This window comes from Carassius auratus, unplaced genomic scaffold (genome assembly GCF_003368295.1).
Source record: "Carassius auratus strain Wakin unplaced genomic scaffold, ASM336829v1 scaf_tig00015585, whole genome shotgun sequence".
Taxonomy (NCBI): Eukaryota; Metazoa; Chordata; class Actinopteri; order Cypriniformes; family Cyprinidae; genus Carassius; species Carassius auratus.
Genome location: NW_020524604.1, coordinates 118,226 through 137,548, shown reverse-complemented (window position 1 = coordinate 137,548; position 19,323 = coordinate 118,226). Strand labels below are relative to the sequence as shown.

General features: G+C 37.0%; 1 protein-coding gene across 1 annotated transcript; it reads right to left on the bottom strand.

The window, feature by feature from the left end:
* Positions 1–17,024: 17,024 nt before the first annotated feature.
* On the bottom strand, positions 17,025–18,413 carry LOC113074876 (zinc finger protein 501-like). Its single transcript, XM_026247600.1, has one exon. The coding sequence runs from the start codon at positions 18,346–18,348 to the stop codon at positions 17,131–17,133; it is 1,218 nt and encodes a 405-aa protein (XP_026103385.1). The 5' UTR covers positions 18,349–18,413; the 3' UTR covers positions 17,025–17,130.
* Between the last annotated feature and the right edge of the window lie 910 nt (positions 18,414–19,323).

Below are 19,323 nucleotides of genomic sequence, written 5' to 3'. Positions count from 1 at the left end.
CCCAATGTGGTTATTATATGGTCACACAACAACGTTAAAATATGACAAATTAATGAACGCAAAGATGTATTAAATCTACATCTAATTCATGAAAATATTAAATAATAATATAAAAAGTATTAAACTTATTTGTTAGATAATAACACTAACATGCTAGCCAATTTATTAGGTCCTCTCTGCTAATTTTGTAGGATTTGATATTTGTTAGGCTATTTCAAAATAAAAACTATGGCTTTTACTCTACAGATCTAAAATCCTTGACGTGTCCATAAATCCCTTATTAACAAATAGACATATAAAACAATACAATGTCATAGATCAAGGCAACGTGAAAATAAGCGATGCATAAGTGATGCAGTTAAATTTTTCACCACATTTACATTGGAAAATTGTGGAGTTTTGTGGAGCTCTGACACTGTCTCATAGCACCCGCGTCGAAGTCGTGCGTTAAATTCCAATTTATCAAGCGCACTTTACGACTTAATATAGTCTAAAAATACTTACTAACATTGCTGCAGAATGGTGAACACATTTACCATTTATTATTTTCTATATAAATGTCCAATATAAATGTCTATATAGCCTACTGTACATTTCTATACAAATATTAAAAATGAATATTTTGGTGAGGTACTGCCACACCCGCGGCTGTCTGTATTCAGAAGGGAGAGCTGCAGCCCAATTCAACTGTGAGCCACTGCTGCTGGTGCATCGTCCTTTCTTTATGTGCGGAGCGCGCGCACTGCGGGGCATGGAAGCGGCCATGCAGTCGCTTGCATTTTTTTCCTGTCAACAGTGTAAACAACTTAAAATACTCAATTTTTGGTCATAAGAATAATACATTATTTAAATCTTGTATTTGTGTAAACTGACAATATCAAGAAAACTTTAGCTAAATAAACCACCACAAAAAGGATTGTTTTAAATCTGCTATGAATATGAAGTTTGAAGATTGTTGTATTGTACTGTATCTTCTATAAAGATTAATATTACATTTCGTTAATTTAAAAAGCACTTTAATGTTGTATAAATAAATAATAAACTTTTGTTCTGTTAGATGTGTTTTGGCTAGTTTTTGTATGTTGTATAATTATAATATAGATCTAGGTAATTAAAAAAATAATTATATATATATATATACAGTATTGTTCAAAATAATAGCAGTACAATGTGACTAACCAGAATAATCAAGGTTTTTCGTATATTTTTTTATTGCTACGTGGCAAACAAGTTACCAGTAGGTTCAGTAGATTCTCAGAAAACAAATGAGACCCAGCATTCATGATATGCACGCTCTTAAGGCTGTGCAATTGGGCAATTAGTTGAATTAGTTGAAAGGGGTGTGTTCAAAAAAATAGCAGTGTGGCATTCAATCACTGAGGTCATCAATTTTGTGAAGAAACAGGTGTGAATCAGGTGGCCCCTATTTAAGGATGAAGCCAACACTTGTTGAACATGCATTTGAAAGCTGAGGAAAATGGGTCGTTCAAGACATTGTTCAGAAGAACAGCGTATTTTGATTAAAAAGTTGATTAGAGAGGGGAAAACCTATAAAGAGGTGCAAAAAATGATAGGCTGTTCAGCTAAAATGATCTCCAATGCCTTAAAATGGAGAGCAAAACCAGAGAGACGTGGAAGAAAACGGAAGACAACCATCAAAATGGATAGAAGAATAACCAGAATGGCAAAGGCTCAGCCAATGATCACCTCCAGGATGATCAAAGACAGTCTGGAGTTACCTGTAAGTACTGTGACAGTTAGAAGACGTCTGTGTGAAGCTAATCTATTTTCAAGAATCCCCCGCAAAGTCCCTCTGTTAAAAAAAAGGCATGTGCAGAAGAGGTTACAATTTGCCAAAGAACACATCAACTGGCCTAAAGAGAAATGGAGGAACATTTTGTGGACTGATGAGAGTAAAATTGTTCTTTTTGGGTCCAAGGGCCACAGGCAGTTTGTGAGACGACCCCCAAACTCTGAATTCAAGCCACAGTACACAGTGAAGACAGTGAAGCATGGAGGTGCAAGCATCATGATATGGGCATGTTTCTCCTACTATGGTGTTGGGCCTATTTATCGCATACCAGGGATCATGGATCAGTTTGCATATGTTAAAATACTTGAAGAGGTCATGTTGCCCTATGCTGAAGAGGACATGCCCTTGAAATGGTTGTTTCAACAAGACAATGACCCAAAACACACTAGTAAATGGGCAAAGTCTTGGTTCCAAACCAACAAAATTAATGTTATGGAGTGGCCAGCCCAATCTCCAGACCTTAATCCAATTGAGAACTTGTGGGGTGATATCAAAAATGCTGTTTCTGAAGCAAAACCAAGAAATGTGAATGAATTGTGGAATGTTGTTAAAGAATCATGGAGTGGAATAACAGCTGAGAGGTGCCACAAGTTGGTTGACTCCATGCCACACAGATGTCAAGCAGTTTTAAAAAACTGTGGTCATACAACTAAATATTAGTTTAGTGATTCACAGGATTGCTAAATCCCAGAAAAAAAAAAAATGTTTGTACAAAATAGTTTTGAGTTTGTACAGTCAAAGGTAGACACTGCTATTTTTTTGAACACACCCCTTTCAACTAATTCAACTAATTGCCCAATTGCACAGCCTTAAGAGCGTGCATATCATGAATGCTGGGTCTTGTTTGTTTTCTGACAATCTACTGAACCTACTGGTAACTTGTTTGCCACATAGCAATAAAAAATATACTAAAAACCTTGATTATTCTGGTTAGTCACATTGTACTGCTATTATTTTGAACAATACTGTATATATATATTACATTTACATATATATATTTACATTTATTCATTTAGCAGATGCTTTTATCCAAAGCGACTTAAAGATGAAGACAGTGGAAGCAATCAAAAACAACAAAAAGAGCAATGATATATAAGTGCTATAACAAGTCTCAGTTAGGTTAACACAGTACACATAGCATGGGCTTTTAAATAATATAATAAATAAAAAGAAAACAGATAGAATAAAAAAAGAATAGAGCAAGCTGGAAATATTACCTATTGGGTTTATTTGCACTTCAACATTTTTAAATAAATTCTAAAAATAATACTAAATTACAGTTATTATAATATGAATTCTTTATTAGTAAATAATACTAAATTATATATATATATTTTTATTTATACTCATTTAATTTAGGTATATATTTCAATTCTAATGTATTATTTCTTGATAACAGACGCTGCTAAGTATAAATTACAAATTTAATTAAATTAAAATTAAATTTTAAATTAAATAAAATTGTATGCATTTAGCAGAAACTTTTATCCAAAGCGATTTACAGTGCATTTAGGTTATCAATTTTTACATATCATGTGTATAACACACCGTTGCCATGAAAAACAAAGCGTTGCTATGGACGCAGGATTCTAACCTTACATAGAGACGGAAATGGCTATTTTCTTTATTATTATTTTTTTCACATTATCCTTTACATAATATAACGTAATTATTAGTATTATAACGCAATATACAATTATATAAATATACATATGTTTTTTTATATAAAATAAAAAACGTATAACACCTAGGTCACAAATTCTAAATCTGGCAGCGGGTATATAAGCTGGGGTCTGTGACCATCGCGCTCATACACAGCGTACTCACACCTCTCACCCACTCAGTGGACATCCCAACTGGACATCCCAACTGTCAGTTTCTCTGAGGTAAATATTTTAATTAACCATTCTATTTAAATTAAAAACACAAAACAAAATGACATATAATATACATGATATAAATAATAATAATAATATGGAATTATAAGGACAGTGAGCGAAATTTCCTCATGGTAAAACGGCCGTTTCCACAAGAAATGTACCACATTTACTCAGACAAACTGCTTTTCCGTCCTTTTCTTTAACTTTATACCACTCTTCAGCACTGTCATCGCTGTTATTTGTCGTTAAATACCGTTATGTTTACGTGACGTCATTTGGTCTAAAGACGTAGCTTATCCTTTTCAGATAAGCCCACTAATTTTTTAGGGTCTTTCATGTTAACATTAGCTACTTTAAAATAAATCATGAATACCATTAATATCATTATGGTAAATTATACTTTATTTGAAAATTAACGCGCCTTCTCACAGTCTTGGCTGTGAGCGGGCGCGTGTCCCTCAACCTCCGCACGAGCGCGATGGTGCAATTATCACAATGGGCGCGAGACCCCATTTCACGCAAATGTGTGCACGGCAGTTTTTGTAACTTTGCACGAAACTCTGCTTCCAGAGCTGCACGGCCTCGAGCTTATTCTGGCCAAACAGCAAGCACCCAGTTTGCTCTTACAAAAAAAAAAAAAATAGAGCCTATAAATAAGCAGAAAAAAAGCAGAAATAAGCCTTTTTGGTGAAAATAAAGGTCCATGTTTAATAGTTCATGAAAATAAATTTGTATTGGTTTTCTTTATAGCCTACATAACAAAACCAGAACAAACTATAAATACATAAATACAAAACACACAAACAAAATAAAATTATAATAATAATAATAATTATAGAAATTACAGTTTAATGCACAACCGGGTAGGCAATTCACAATTCAGGCATTGTATCTAATATCATCTGAATCATTTGAAGTAACAGTTGTAAATAAAATTGTCCCACGTTGATGTAAATGTGATTTTAATTCACTTTCTCTCTTTTCTGTGCTTTCCAGACCCTGCCCTACAGACAGATTACCATGATGTCATCTCAGAGGGTAGGCTTGTCTTGCAAAAAAGGTTTTCAAATTTATTCATATTAAAACTTGAGGGCCCAGAAGGGAAAAAAAGGATGGTATGTTGATATAGCACAGGGGTCAGTAACCTTTTTGTCACAAAGTGACATTTTTAAGTTCAAAATGTAGATTTGTGTTCATGTAGGCTAAATTATCTGAATGAAATACATAGGGTGATTATTATAGTGCTGTCAAAGAGTTGACAGTAGCTGCACATGCAAAGAGGACGGAACAGTGGAGGCTCAACCAGAGACGATGCAGAGAGAAAAAGAGGCAGGTGGAGGCATTGATGAATCTGACACCAGTGTCTGAGGACTCTTTTGTGGACGAAAACCATGACCATCCTGGGCCATCTCAACACTCCTCACCACCTGGGCCATCTCAACACTCCTCACCACCTGGGCCGTCTCAACACTACTCATCACCTGGGCCACATTGTTCAACTCCTCATAAACCCCTTAAGAAAACAACCTCCAGCAGTCGAACAGGGGTAAGTATAAAGAAACTGAGGGAGGAGATAAAACAGCTAAAAAAGGATGTTGTAAGAGAAGAGAGAAGAGCAGATAGATTTCGCAAGAAAGCCAACAGGGTGATGACAGCAAAATACAGAAAAGCAAGAAAAAACATGTCAACAAAGGTTTTCAGGAAGGGGCCAGCAAGAAGACAGAGTGTGGTGGAGTTCCTCACTAGAGATGAGAACAGCCATCTCCTAGCTGGAAAAAAGGACACAGTATCAAAGGATAGGGTCAAAGAACAGCGTCGGGTGTTGACAGAGTCTTTAAAAGAGCTTCATAAAGACTACAATGCAGAGGCAGGAGAGGGACGGGCAGTGTCATACCGGCAGTTTGTCCGCCTCCGTCCATTTTATGTAACTGAGCCAAAGGCTATTGACCGAAACACCTGTGCCTGCCTAGACCATGAGAATGTAAGCCTTCTACTCGAGAAACTATACCAGAGTGGCCTTGTTGCCAGTAGAAGTACTCCTGAAGCACTCGTGCACATTGTGTGCGATTTGAAAAGTAGGGCGTGTATGTTTAGGCTGTGTGCGAAGTGCTGCTATAACGATATGGAGCTACTCCTACCAGACAAAACCCGCCAGGTGTCATGGAGTCAATGGGAGAGGGAGAAGATCTGCACTGAAGGTAAAACCTATTCACATTTTGTGAAAATACACTGACTGGGACGTGGGAGGATCTCATGAAGAGTTTCAATGAAAAACTTGATGGATTAGCCAAGCATCAGTACACATGGATACATCAGGTGGAACAATGCAGGGCCCTCAAGAACAGTCTCCAAGACCATGAGGCTGTAGTCCACATGGACTTTTCTGAGAACTACGCTTGTAAATTGAATGTTGAGGTCCAGCACTATCATTGTGGGTGGGGGGGGGGGGGGTGGATGGGGGTGTCGAAAACAGGCCACTCTCCACACATGCATGGTTTATACGGCAGAAGGGTCACAAGCTTATGCCACAATCTCTGACCCTTTAAGACATGACGAGCAGGCAGTATGGGCACATCTGAAGCCTGTGTTAGATGAAGTTCAGTTCAATCCAAGAATTAATACTGTGCACTTCATGAGTGATGGCCCACTAACGCAATATAGGAATAGGAAAAATTTCTACTTGATGTGCACCTTGCCTTTTCTCCGTGGCATTAAGGAGATAACATGGAACTTTTCAGAGAAGGCACATGGAAAAGGCACGTCCGATGGTGTTGGTGGCTCAATGAAAAGGATTGCCAATGCATTTGTGCTTCAAGGAGGTGATATCCAACAGCCTGAAGAGTTGTTTTCCTTTCTGACAAAAGCAAATTAGAGTGTGAAATTCCATTGGGTGTCAGAGGCTGACATCACCAGGGTGGATGAGGCTGTGCCAGGTGCTTTGCCAGTAGTCGGAGGCACTTTGGGTATTCATCAAGTGACGACAAACACCCCTGGCAAGATCTTCTACAGAGAAATGTCCTGCTTTTGCCATCGAATGGGACTTTCCTGTGAATGTGAATCACCCTCAGTCTTAGATTATAATGCTGAAAAAGCTGCACCCTCCACCACCATTCCGGCACAAGAGGACATGGAAAGATGGTTATAGTCTCTTATGACAAAAAGCCTTTTGTTGGGCAGGTACTGAAGATCGTCAGGGAAGAAATCGAGGTCTCCTGTATGCAACAGTCTGGGACGAAGAATTGCTTCATATGGCCCCAAACCCGAGATGTGCTCTTTTACTTCCAATCAGATATCACAGCTAGCATCTCAGAACCAGAACCATCAACCAGTCGAAGCTCAAGATTGTCATCTCAGGACTGGGAAAGATTCATATCAGTATGAAAAGTATAAGAAGGACCAGCTCTTTGTGGTAGTGGTGTGCATTGATTGGGAGGACGGCAATGTTTGTTCATCTAAAATAACAGGTTTGTATTAATTTGAAATGGGTTAGTAAAGTGATGAATTTTGTTGTAGCTGAAAGGCAAAAAACTGTGTGAGGAGTTATACATTCGATGAAAGATAATGTTACTGTTTGTCTAAACAATGTTACTGTTATACGTTTTTCATAAAAAAGTGATGAATGTTTTGATATTAACTATTACTGCAAATTATATGAGATTAGGTTGTTCATAACCTTTTGATAGCAGACATGAATGTTACTGTTCTTTTTTAACTGAATGTTAAAAACTGAATTTTCCACGTTATCTCATTGTTGTAAATCTGACTAATATTGTCATGTATTACATATAGCACGTCCTATGTGTTCCTTGTACTGAAAGAGAATTGAGAAAAGAAATGTTCCAAGTGTTGGGAATATATATTCTACTGTTAATAAAAGGTTAACTTGAGATGCCTTGTGTTTCTTTGAAATCATTCTGAATTGGCCTACATCAATTTATTACATAAAAAATGCAATGAAACATTGAAATTGTACTATGTCATACAGTAAAACAAAATATGTCATATGGCAAAACATTGGATTTTAAAAGAAACAAAAATAAATACTTTGTTTGTTTACATGGTTCATGAAAATAATGGAGGAGAGCTAGTATGATATATATATATATATACATAACTTCAAGGCATTTTTGACCAATTTCTAGCAAAAAAATAGAACAAATGTCCATAGATGACATGCTTTAGTCGTTAAAATACAAAATATGTAGTATTTGTGGTGTAGGTGTTTATATTTTGCAATTTGTTATAGAATACTTACAGATCAACTATTACATTCTTGGTTGTATTTAACCGTGTCATGAATAACAATATTAATTTATTTCTAAAAATCACTTCGTTTTACCGTATGACATTTTCAAGGACTGTATACAAAGAAACACATTAAAATGTCATATATTGTTATTTTTTATAAAGGGCACTTATAAAAACAAAAAATATACTCACAGATTTACACAATAAATGCTAGATTTAATTTGTCTTTTCATTTTTATTTTTTTACCGTTTTGAAATTCTAAAACGTCACTGACCCATATATATATATATATATATATATATATATATATATATATATATATATATATATATATATATATATATATATATAACTTATGTAATATATAATTTATTTATAATTTGTTTGTGTTAACACCAAATAAATGACTGATTTTATCTTTGAATGTATTAAAAGTGCATGCTTATTCCTGATTAAAGTTCTGAAAGAACAAGTGTTCTTTGCAGTAAAATTTAGTTTGGTTCCCTACAGGTCCTTGAGACCAGTGGGGACGTTCTGAAAACGTTCACACAACGTCCTGAATTTTCTGTGAAGGTCCGCAAAATAACGTCCCCCAACTAGAGATCGACCGATATGGGTTTTTCTATAGCCGATGCCGATGCCAATGTTTAGAGGTCAGGGTCAGCCGATGGCCGATATGTGCTGCCGATTTTTAGGGCCGATATCTTGGAGTTTTCCCCTTGATTTGCATGCTAAAATGTCACACTAATAATAAGTGGATGCACAACACATTTTTTCTAAACCTATCATAATTTATTGAGCACTGACTTGAACCATCACTTCATTCATCTTAATTTAGTGCACTGCACTGTATTAAAAAAAAAATGTATCCAAAGTTAACCAAACAAATTAATAAACTGACCAAGTATTAAATATATAAAACAGGTAATATATATATATATATATATATATATATATATATCTCATTTACATAAAAGTTTTAGAGCATTTACATTTATCAAGTAGAATTTTTCAAGTTTGTTGGAACATAAATGTAAACTTAAATATACATTTAAATAAATACAATTTTAGAAATAAAAATCTATTAAACTAAAGTGCATTCTAATTTCGAACTTACATTGCAGTCTGTTCATTTTTTAAATAAAGTAGAGTCAACCAAACATTTAAAAAGTTACACTGGTCAGTTTAAATACACCCTATACCGGTCCTCTCTGCTGTTATGCAAAGGACGTTTTTGCTCATGTGAAGAGGATGATTTTTTCCGTCTAGTTTACATTAAAAAAAATATTATAGTTTAACATTCAGATACATTGCGAATATGGAAACATTTGGATATGTGCAGAACGAGACGTGAGCAATAACCTCCAAATACATCTAGTCAAACCCGCGCTCGCTCGTCCTCGTATGGACTTAGTGCACATGGCATAATATCTTCTTTTTAACATAATAATAAGGACTTCTCATCTCCCAGTCTGCTGTGATGAAGTGAGCAGTTATCGTCACAGAGCTCTCCATCCCCCTGGACGTCCACCCGTCTGTCGTGAGCGCAACAGAGGATACTCGGGATAGTTCATCCACAACTTTTTTCTTCTCCTGTTCATAAAGATCTGGCACAATCTTTTCACTCTAACCTCTTTCCTTCATCATTATATCTGACAGGGAAGCCAAAATGCGCGGGGCGTTCAAGCTACTCCGCTTTAATTCAGGTGAGAAAGCTCTTTTTCCAAGTGGCTTTTGCACATAATAATAATACCGCTGCAGACACATTTTGCAGCATTAAGGTTATTACTTGATCGTTAATTTAAACGACGATCGATCATGGAAATTATCAAATATTGACATCCCTAAATACAAATGAGTTGGATGGAAAACTGGTTATTGTCTGCATCAAGCCATGCTTCCGAAAACATGTGATTCACCGTTCTGGGCAGCTCCAGGACAGCTGTCTCTCCGAGCGCGGTGCTGTCTGTGAGCAGGGCGGAGTAATGGAGCCCTCAATTACTCTGCAGTGTTTGTAAGAGCTGCCTACTTCTCCACCCCATTTACAGAATGAAATTCTCTGACTACCTTTATCTCGCAGGTCTGTTGTTGAATCTTCCAATAACACGGGGCTGCCCGCTGACGTGCCTGACTTTAAATCGGCGCTACTAAACACGGATATCGGCCGATGCCGATATATAAAAAAATGACAAATATCGGCCCGATATATCGGCCGAGCGATATATCGGTCGACCTCTAGTGCTAACACTTTGCGGGTTAACTGCACTCACAGATATATAATAAAAGTGATCAAAGTTAATCTGATAAGATTGATCGATAATATCAGAAATATGGTGTGAATTAAGTAATATTTTACCACCACCATTTTACCAAAAAAAAAAACAGAGAGTGATAGTAATCTAAAAGATTCTAGAGAAAAAATAAAGATAGATACACAGAGCTACGGTTAGCTACAGAAGGCCAACAGGAAGTAGAGAAAACACTGTCCAACAGCAAAATGAACAACTAGTAACTAGAAAAATCTTTTGTGGGGCCTGACCTATTAAATACCCATAAGACATCTCTGTTAATTTTTTTAAAGCATTTTATACGCATTTGCATAAATTCTTCTTTCAGAATGGTCTGGAACAAAGAAATGTCTTAACACTGATTTTTCCTCTGAAACACAAAAACAAAAATTGAAATAAAATGTATATTTTTATAGAAAGGCAAACCCCTCTCTTGCATATATATTATTGCTTCTGGTTTGTGCATTGTAAGTACAAATAGTAATAACAAATATAGCTGCAAGCAGCAATTTCACGGCCAAGCACTCCACCGGCAAATTGAGGAGCTAAGCATGGCATGGAGCATCATACCAACTGCATTAATAAGCGATAACTGCAATTTTAGGATTATTGTAATTGATCAATCAGCGTCGCACACCTGTAGGTCATAGATAGATGCTTAGACAAAAAGACTGATATAGTCCTGATGAAGATCAAACGATCGAAACGTTGCCATTAAAGTATTTTTTATTGTTTTGCAAGTTGATAGTGTGCGGATTTTCTTGTTTTTCTCAGGATTATTGTAATTGAAATGGCTAAAAAACCATAAATACAATCTCTAAAAGCATGATTACTTGGCTTATCAAGTTTAACCAATCGGTCTCGCTGTTATCAAATCAATTTTGTGTACTCTGTGTGACTTGTCAATGACACACACAGAGTTTGGTATCAATATGCCAAAGCATTGCAGAGATACAGCCTCAAGTGTCATTTTGGCATAATGCCTCAAATTCGTGGCTGTGGTATGCGAAAAACAGTTTTGTCTATCGCCACAAAATCCATAAATTTTGTCAAAACTGTCTGAAGATCATCTGACTAAACTTTGGTGAAAATCAGACCAACAGTTGATGAGGAGTTAAAAAAAGTCAATCAAAATCAAATCAAATCAAAATAGCGGACAGGAAGTTCCAGCTTACTCTGGCATATTTGGTATTTTTGTTGTCGGCATAAGCCAGGGAATATTTTGAGACCAGTCTTATTGCAATAGGATAATGCAATAAAAGGTTATTAGCATTTTTATAAGTGTAAAAATTATTAGTTAATGATTGGTTTATTACTCTTGACCAATAGGTGGCGCTGTTACAAAATTGATGTGGCATGGTCTGTGTGAGGTGACAATGACAGATACAAAGTTTGGTGCAAATATGTCAAAGCTTTGCTGAGAAACAGCCTCAAATGCATTTTGGTATCCTTCCAGCAAATTCGATGATGCGCTAAATGAGAACCGTGCTGTGTATCGACAAAAATTCCACTACTTTTTGCCAGTGGGGTCTGAAGATGATCCGTGTCAAATTTGGTGAAAATCTGACTAACGGTCTAGGAAGAGTTTGAAAAAGTAAGTTTTCGCATAATTTTGGCATAATTTGTATTGATTTTCTCTGTATGGCCCAAAGAATATAGAGAGACCATTTTGATTTCAATAGTCTAATTTATTCAAAGGTTTCAACTTTTTGAGTACCTTCAGGGCATGGAGCCGAAGATTTTTGTAATTATTTTCGTAATGAAACGATAATGCGTTCAAAAAATACAGCATTTTAAAACATAATTCAAAATTGCCGACACAGGAAAATTGGATATCATTCGACTCGACATGACTCTTTGAATCTAAAGAGACCAGTTGTGTGATTTAAGGCCAAACCATTCAAAAATATGCATTTTTCATATCTCCTGACCACTAGGTGGCGCTCCGTCAAAGCATTGCAGGTAGTCTCAGGTCATGGTTATTAGGACACACACCAAGTTTTGTCTCAATATGCCAAACCGTTTCTGAGATATAGCCTCACGTGCATTTTTGCGTGCTTTTCGTCAAATGTGTTCACGTGTCATTCGAGAACGGTTGGACGAATCAACTTGAATTCCATAAATTTTTGCAAGCATTGTCTGAATATGATCCGAGTCAATTTTTGTGAAAATCGTACAAACAGTCTAGGACGAGTTTGAAAAAGTTGATTTTTCATAAAATTTAAAATAGCAAAAAAAAAACTAAGCCCATTCCGAGTTCATTCGACTTGGCATGAGCCAATGAATTTGAAAAATTTATGAGCCAATGACGTGTTTGAAAAAGTTGATTTTTAAAAAAATTGAAAATAGTGAAAAATCTAAACCTTGTGATTTTTGAATTGTGGGGTTGAGCCAAGGATTCAGAGGAAACAATAAATTTTATTTTCTGGCTTATGGTTCAAAAGTTATTAGCATAGAAACATTGAAACTTTGGACAAGTGGTGGCACTAGAGTTGGAGTTAGAGACTTCAAATTTGCTATGGTTAATGTTGGGACTTCCCTCTATCAGTGTGCCAAATCTCACAACATTCCTGCAATCAGTTCTATGGGATGCCATAGACTTGCGGAGGAAGAAACGGAAGAAGACATTTACATTTATTCATTTAGCTGACGGTTTTATCCAAAGCGACTTACAATTGCAATATATGTGCAATATATTGCAATATTATGTACAATATATATCCCTCTGAGCAGCTAGGGGTTAAGTGTCTCGCTCAGGGACACATTGGTGTGTGGTCAGTGAATGGCTGCTGTTTCCAATGAATATGTGCACAAGGCACCAGCACGATCAAACAGCTGAACTGCTAAATTTTTGGTCACACAGTAAAGACATAATTAAAGGTCCCATTGTACGCGCTTTTTTGAAGCTTTGATTGTGTTTACAGTGTGCAATATAACATGCGTTCATGTTTCACTTGTAAAAAACAGTATTTTTCACACAATTCACCTATCTGTATACCTCTGTTTTCACGGTCATAAAAACGGGCTGATGTCTTCCTTGTTCTATAAAGTCCCTCCTTCAGAAATACGTAACGAGTTCTGATTGGGCCAGCGGTTCCTGTGTTGTGATTCGACACCAGCTGAGCGCAGGCTGACCTCCTGCAAACGCGATTGGACTAGTTTTGGAGTAGTTTTGAGAAGCAAGTGTGCAGGAGATGTATTTATAGTCACAGGAGCGTTTTTACTAACGAGATGCACATGAAAATCGCATTCGTTTTTTTGCACAGCCCTAACATCTAGTTAGAAAAGCTAAACAGCGTTGCCCTTTGTGTAATAAGTTACAGAAACTGTTAAACGCACCAACTTAAATAATAAAATACACTTACCGGTTGTGGTCCATAAACAACACCTTCTCCAGACAAAGAGGGAACTGCTCCATCTTTCAAGAATAATCTTTGTGTGAATCCAGCATTAAACTGATTGAGATTGAGAAAGTTGTCCTCAGCAAGCTGTCCTCAGCAAAATTTGCTGCACATAGTTTTACATGTGGATTATAATTTTCGGGAAAGGAGTTAAACATAAATTGTAATCATTAATCTCCAAGTACAGCATCCCTGGTAAGCCCAAAGATGATTGGACTCAGAGATGAAAATAACAGCGTTTCAACGACATGGCAAATACAAACAGCAGCTCTTCCTTCTTCTCCGTCGGAGCGCAACAAGGCCACACCCCCCTTTTTGTGAATTCATGTGGGCGGAGGTTAGTCAAAAAACTGTTATAGTGACGTCATTACTGCAGGAACTTGAGGGCTGTAGTCCAAACGGGTCGTTTTTTGTAGGCAAATTCTGTTAAATCAAATATCTTGCTTGGCATTGAACTTTGAGCTTTAGAATTTTACAGATATTATATATACTCTAACAACAACATTACACACTAACTAAAGTGTTATCAGTTTGAAAAATCAAGATAATAACAGAGTTAATACAAATTATTTCTAAATGCTGGACCGTTCGGATTTCACTCTGCATATGGAACCTGAAGATTTTTTTTTTTTTTTTTAAACCATGAATGAACCAACATGAAAACATTTAGCTTTTAATCCTTATACACACACACACACACACACACACACACACACACACTGTAGACTGTAGCCTAAGACTATTCCAGGTCTGGCAGTAGTTTCGCGAATGATGACCCATTTTGGTTGTCTACCTACTGTACATTACTTTTTTCTCCATTCAATTTATGAAATCCCAGCACACGCTCCTAATAAATATTTGTTATTACAGCATCAACATTCACAGAACAGTTATTCTTAACTAAAGTAAGTGGCTGCTGTGTGCATGGTTTATATGGTTTGGTGGAATGCCAGCAGAGCATTGCATTTGTAATCTCTAAAATACATCTCAGTTCATCCGAATCTCACAAATCTGTTAACACACAATAAAAATATGCATAATGAATCTACATTTTCCTCTTACTTCAAACGAATGCTTAGTTTGTGGCTCATTATTAGCCTATTATTATTAATAACGAAACAGGCTAAAACGTTATTAAAATACTTTTTATTTCCCCTTTTAATTCTTTCTTTAAAACTATAGTAGTTTGTGGTTCATTGTTAGCCCATTAATTAAAACAAGCAATAAAATAGTACAATGGTACAAATTCTCATTGACATTTAAAGCTGCGGTAGGGAACTTTTGACGCTCTAGCGGTTAATAAACAGAACTGCTTGCGTCTTGCGGAAGAACATCGTAGCCGGATCTACTTCTCTCTGTTTATGTCTATGAAGAATCACAAAGGTACTGGGTTACGCCGCCGCGGTATCCCCGAAGCAATCTAAAATAGTCAGAATATAAACACTTGTTATAGGTGCACCTTAGTGATTCAGGACAAGCCAAAAACACGATTTGGAAAATGGATTCATGGTGTTCTCGCTTATTATATACATTTTTCTACATTTTGAACACAAACAAAGTTACGGACCGCAGCTCTGATTGGTTATTTTTTTCCGGGAGCGATGGAGTTTCTGCAAATGGCAATAGGACCACTGGGAGGCGCCAGAGGAGCTTGATTTTTTTCACAGATTATCTGTCTCATATTCTACTGTCAGGACATAATGACAGGTTTAATAAATATGTAAAAAAAAATTTTTTAATAAAGTTCCCTACAGCACCTTTAAAGGCTTTTTACTTTTCTTGACCAAAGTTAATAAAATTTATATTGTAACCAAAATAAATAAGATATTTTCCCTCTTAAAACAAATGCTTAGTTTGTGGTTCAATGTTTTATTTATTTGAAATGAAAACAGCAACAATAACGACAAACTTGCTTTGTTAAAGGAATATTAAAAGGAAGAAATTTAACCTTTTTTAACAAATTTTATGTTTAGATATTTCTAATTTGTGGAGTCCCATGAATCATTTTGTTTTCCTGTATCCTGCACACACACACACTCACTCACACACACACACACACACACAGAAGTCTTGTCCAGCGCTGCTCTCTGTTGCATCGGGTCTAGTGGGAGCAAGTCTGTAATCCACAATCACATGGCAGTTGCTTCAATGCATTTAAGGGTGTAGTCCTGGTCAAGGGAATCTCCTGAACTCCAAACTGAATGTCAGAATGGGAAAGAAAGGTGATTTAAGCAATTTTGAGCGTGGCATGGTTGTTGGTGCCAGACGGAGCGGTCTGAGTATTTCACAATCTGCTCAGTTGCTGGGATTTTAACGCACAATCATTTCTAGGGTTTACAAAGAATGGTGTGAAAAGGGAAAAACATCCAGTATGTGGCAGTCCTGTGGGCGAAAATGCCTTGTTGATGCTAGAGGTCAGAGGAGAATGGTCTGACTGATTCAAGCTGATAGAAGAGCAACTTTGACTGAAATAACCACTCGTTACAAACAAGGTATGCAGCAAAACATTTGTGAAGCAACAACACGCACAACCTTGAGGCGGATGAGCTACAACAGCAGAAGACCCCACCGGGTGCCACTCATCTCCACTACAAATAGGAAAAAGAGGCTACAATTTGCACAAGCTCACCAAAATTGGACAGTTGAAGACTGGAAAAATGTTGCCTGGTCTGATGAGTTTCGATTTCTGTTGAGACATTCGGATGGTAGAGTCAGAATTTGGCGTAAACAGAATGAGAACATGGATCCACCATGCCTTGTTTCCACTGTGCAGGCTGCTGGTGTTGGTGTAATGGTGTGGGGGATGTTTTCTACTTCCAGCAGGATAATGCACCATGTCACAAAGTTCAAATTTCAAATTGGTTTCTTGAACATGACGAGGAGTTCGCTGTACTAAAATGGCCCCCACAGTCACCAGATCTCAACCCAACAGAGCATCTTTGGGATGTGGTGGAACGGGAGCTGCGTGCCCTGGATGTGCATCCCACAAATCTCCATCAACTATCCCATCAATATGGGCCAACATTTCTAAAGAATGCTTTCAGCACCTTGTTGAATCAATGCCATGTAGAATTAAGGCAGTTCTGAAGGCGAAAGGGGGTCAAACACTGTATTACTATGGTGTTCCTAATAATCAGAAAAATCATCGCTATGTGAGTTGTTTTCCAATATCGTGCAGCTCTACTAGTAAGTTTAGTCAAGCTTACAGGCTCAGTAGCTTCTGCAGCATGAGCACAAACATGTTAAATGACGTAGCGGTGTCTGAATATGGTCAAGACGTGGGGTGATGACATCATTGTTTTACAAAACATATGGATTGGCAGTACAGAAAAACACAAAGGTGTCATTTTCAGATTTATCCACTCTGGGACCTAGTTTAAAAAAAAGAAAAAAAATAGGGTTTTCACTGCCCCGAATGCCGGATCCGTCTGGACGAAACGCATATACCATAAAAAATATTTACATATACAGCTAAATGCGTCTCCGCGTGTACGGGGCCTTACTGTGGTTGGTTTTTGTGTATAACAGATGAATCAATGGAACACTTCCCACGTACATTGCGGTGATGTACTTTCTCTCTAGTGTGAATCCTCTCATGTCTTTTCAGACTCGATGAATCACTGAATTTCCTGTCACAGATTAAACACTTGTAAGGTTTCTCTCCAGTGTGAATCCTCTCATGTGTTTTCAGACTTGATGAATCACCGAATCTCTTGTCACAGTGTGAACACTTGTAAGGTTTCTCTCCAGTGTGGATCCTCTCATGTTTTTTCAGACCTGCTGACCGTCTGAATCTCTTGTCACAGTGTGAACACATGTAAGGTTTCTCTCCAGTGTGGATCCTCTCATGTGTTTTCAGATGTGTAGAATCACTGAATCCCTTGTCACAGTGTGAACACTTGTAAGGTTTCTCTCCAGTGTGGATGCTCTCATGTTTTTTCAGACCTGCTGACCGACTGAATCTCTTGTCACAGTGTGAACACATGTAAGGTTTCTCTCCAGTGTGGATCCTCTCATGTTTTTTCAGATTTGATGACACACTGAATCTCTTGTCACAGTGTGAACACTTGTAAGGTTTCTCTCCAGTGTGAATCCTCTCATGTGTTTTCAGCTCTGTTGACACTGCGAATCCCTTGTCACAGTGTGAACACTTGTAAGGTTTCTCTCCTGTGTGAGTGCTCTCATGTTTTTTCAGATTTCCTGACTGACTGGATCTCTTGTCACAGTGTGAACACTTGTAAGGTTTCTCTCCAGTGTGGATCCTCTCATGTGTTTTCAGACTTGAAAAATGACTGAATCTCTTGTCACAGTGTGAACACTTGTAAGGTTTCTCTCCAGTGTGGATGTTCATGTGATCCTTAAGGTTTAATGATTGTTTGAAAATCTTCCCGCACTGATTGCAAGTGAATGGTTTCTCTCCAGTATGAACTCTCATGTAATGCTTAAGATTTGATTTACATGTGAAACTCTTTCCACCCTGAGTGCAGGTGAATGATACCTTAACTCTTTTTTTCTTTAAATCTTTCTGTTTGGTTTGAGAGCAACTCAAAGTTTTGCCACCAGTTTTGACATTATTTTTCTCCTCAACTTCACTGTATTCTTCATTTTCCTCTTTTTCTTCAATGAACTCTAAAATAAAAAATTGGTATATTGTTAAAAGCTGAACAGTCTTGTCTAGGGATGTGATGGTGATAAAGTGGTAAAAATCTGCCACCATCACAGCCCAAGTAAAATTTATTTAGTTATTGTTTTATACAGCTTAAAGACCCTGGGGTCAAACTGACCGAAAAGAACAATGATGCTTTAAAATATATATATACACATACAGTACAGACCAAAAGTTTGGACACACCTTCTCATTGAAAGTGTTTTCTTTATTTTCATGACTATGAAAATTGTAGAGTCACACTGAAGGTATCAAGGGCTATTTGACCAAGAAGGAGAGTGATTGGGTGCTGCGCCAGATGACCTGGCCTCCACAGTCACCGGACCTGAACCCAATCGAGATGGTTTAGGGGTGAGCTGGACCGCAGACACAAGGCAAAAGGGCCAACAAGTGCTAAGCATCTCTCGGGGAACTCCTTCAAGACTGTTGGAAGACCATTTCAGGTGACTACCTCTTGAAGCTCATCAAGAGAATGCCAAGAGTGTGCAAAGCTGTAATCAAAGCAAAAGGTGGCTACTTCGAAGAACCTAGAATATGACATATTTTCAGTTGTTTCACACTTTTTTGTTATGTATATAATTCCATATAATTCCACATGTGTTAATTCATAGTTTTGATGCCTTCAGTGTGAATCTACAATTTCCATAGTCATGAAAATAAAGAAAACTCTTTGAATGAGAAGGTGTGTCCAAACTTTTGGTCTGTACTGTATATATATTTACTTTTCATGTGAACACAAAAAGCCTATTTTCTCTTAAACACTGTCTTAATCTGAAGGCATATAAATATTTATATACTCACTTTTGTCACACACACACACACACACATATACATATATATATATATATATATATATATATATATATATATATATACAGTATTGTTCAAAATAATAGCAGTACAATGTGACTAACCAGAATAATCAAGGTTTTTCGTATATTTTTTTATTGCTACGTGGCAAACAAGTTACCAGTAGGTTCAGTAGATTGTCAGAAAACAAACAAGACCCAGCATTCATGATATGCA

Coding starts and splice junctions, on each gene's coding strand:
- LOC113074876 (XM_026247600.1), bottom strand. CDS start 18,348: ATGGTGGCAGATTTTTACCACTTTATCACCATCACATCCCTAGACAAG.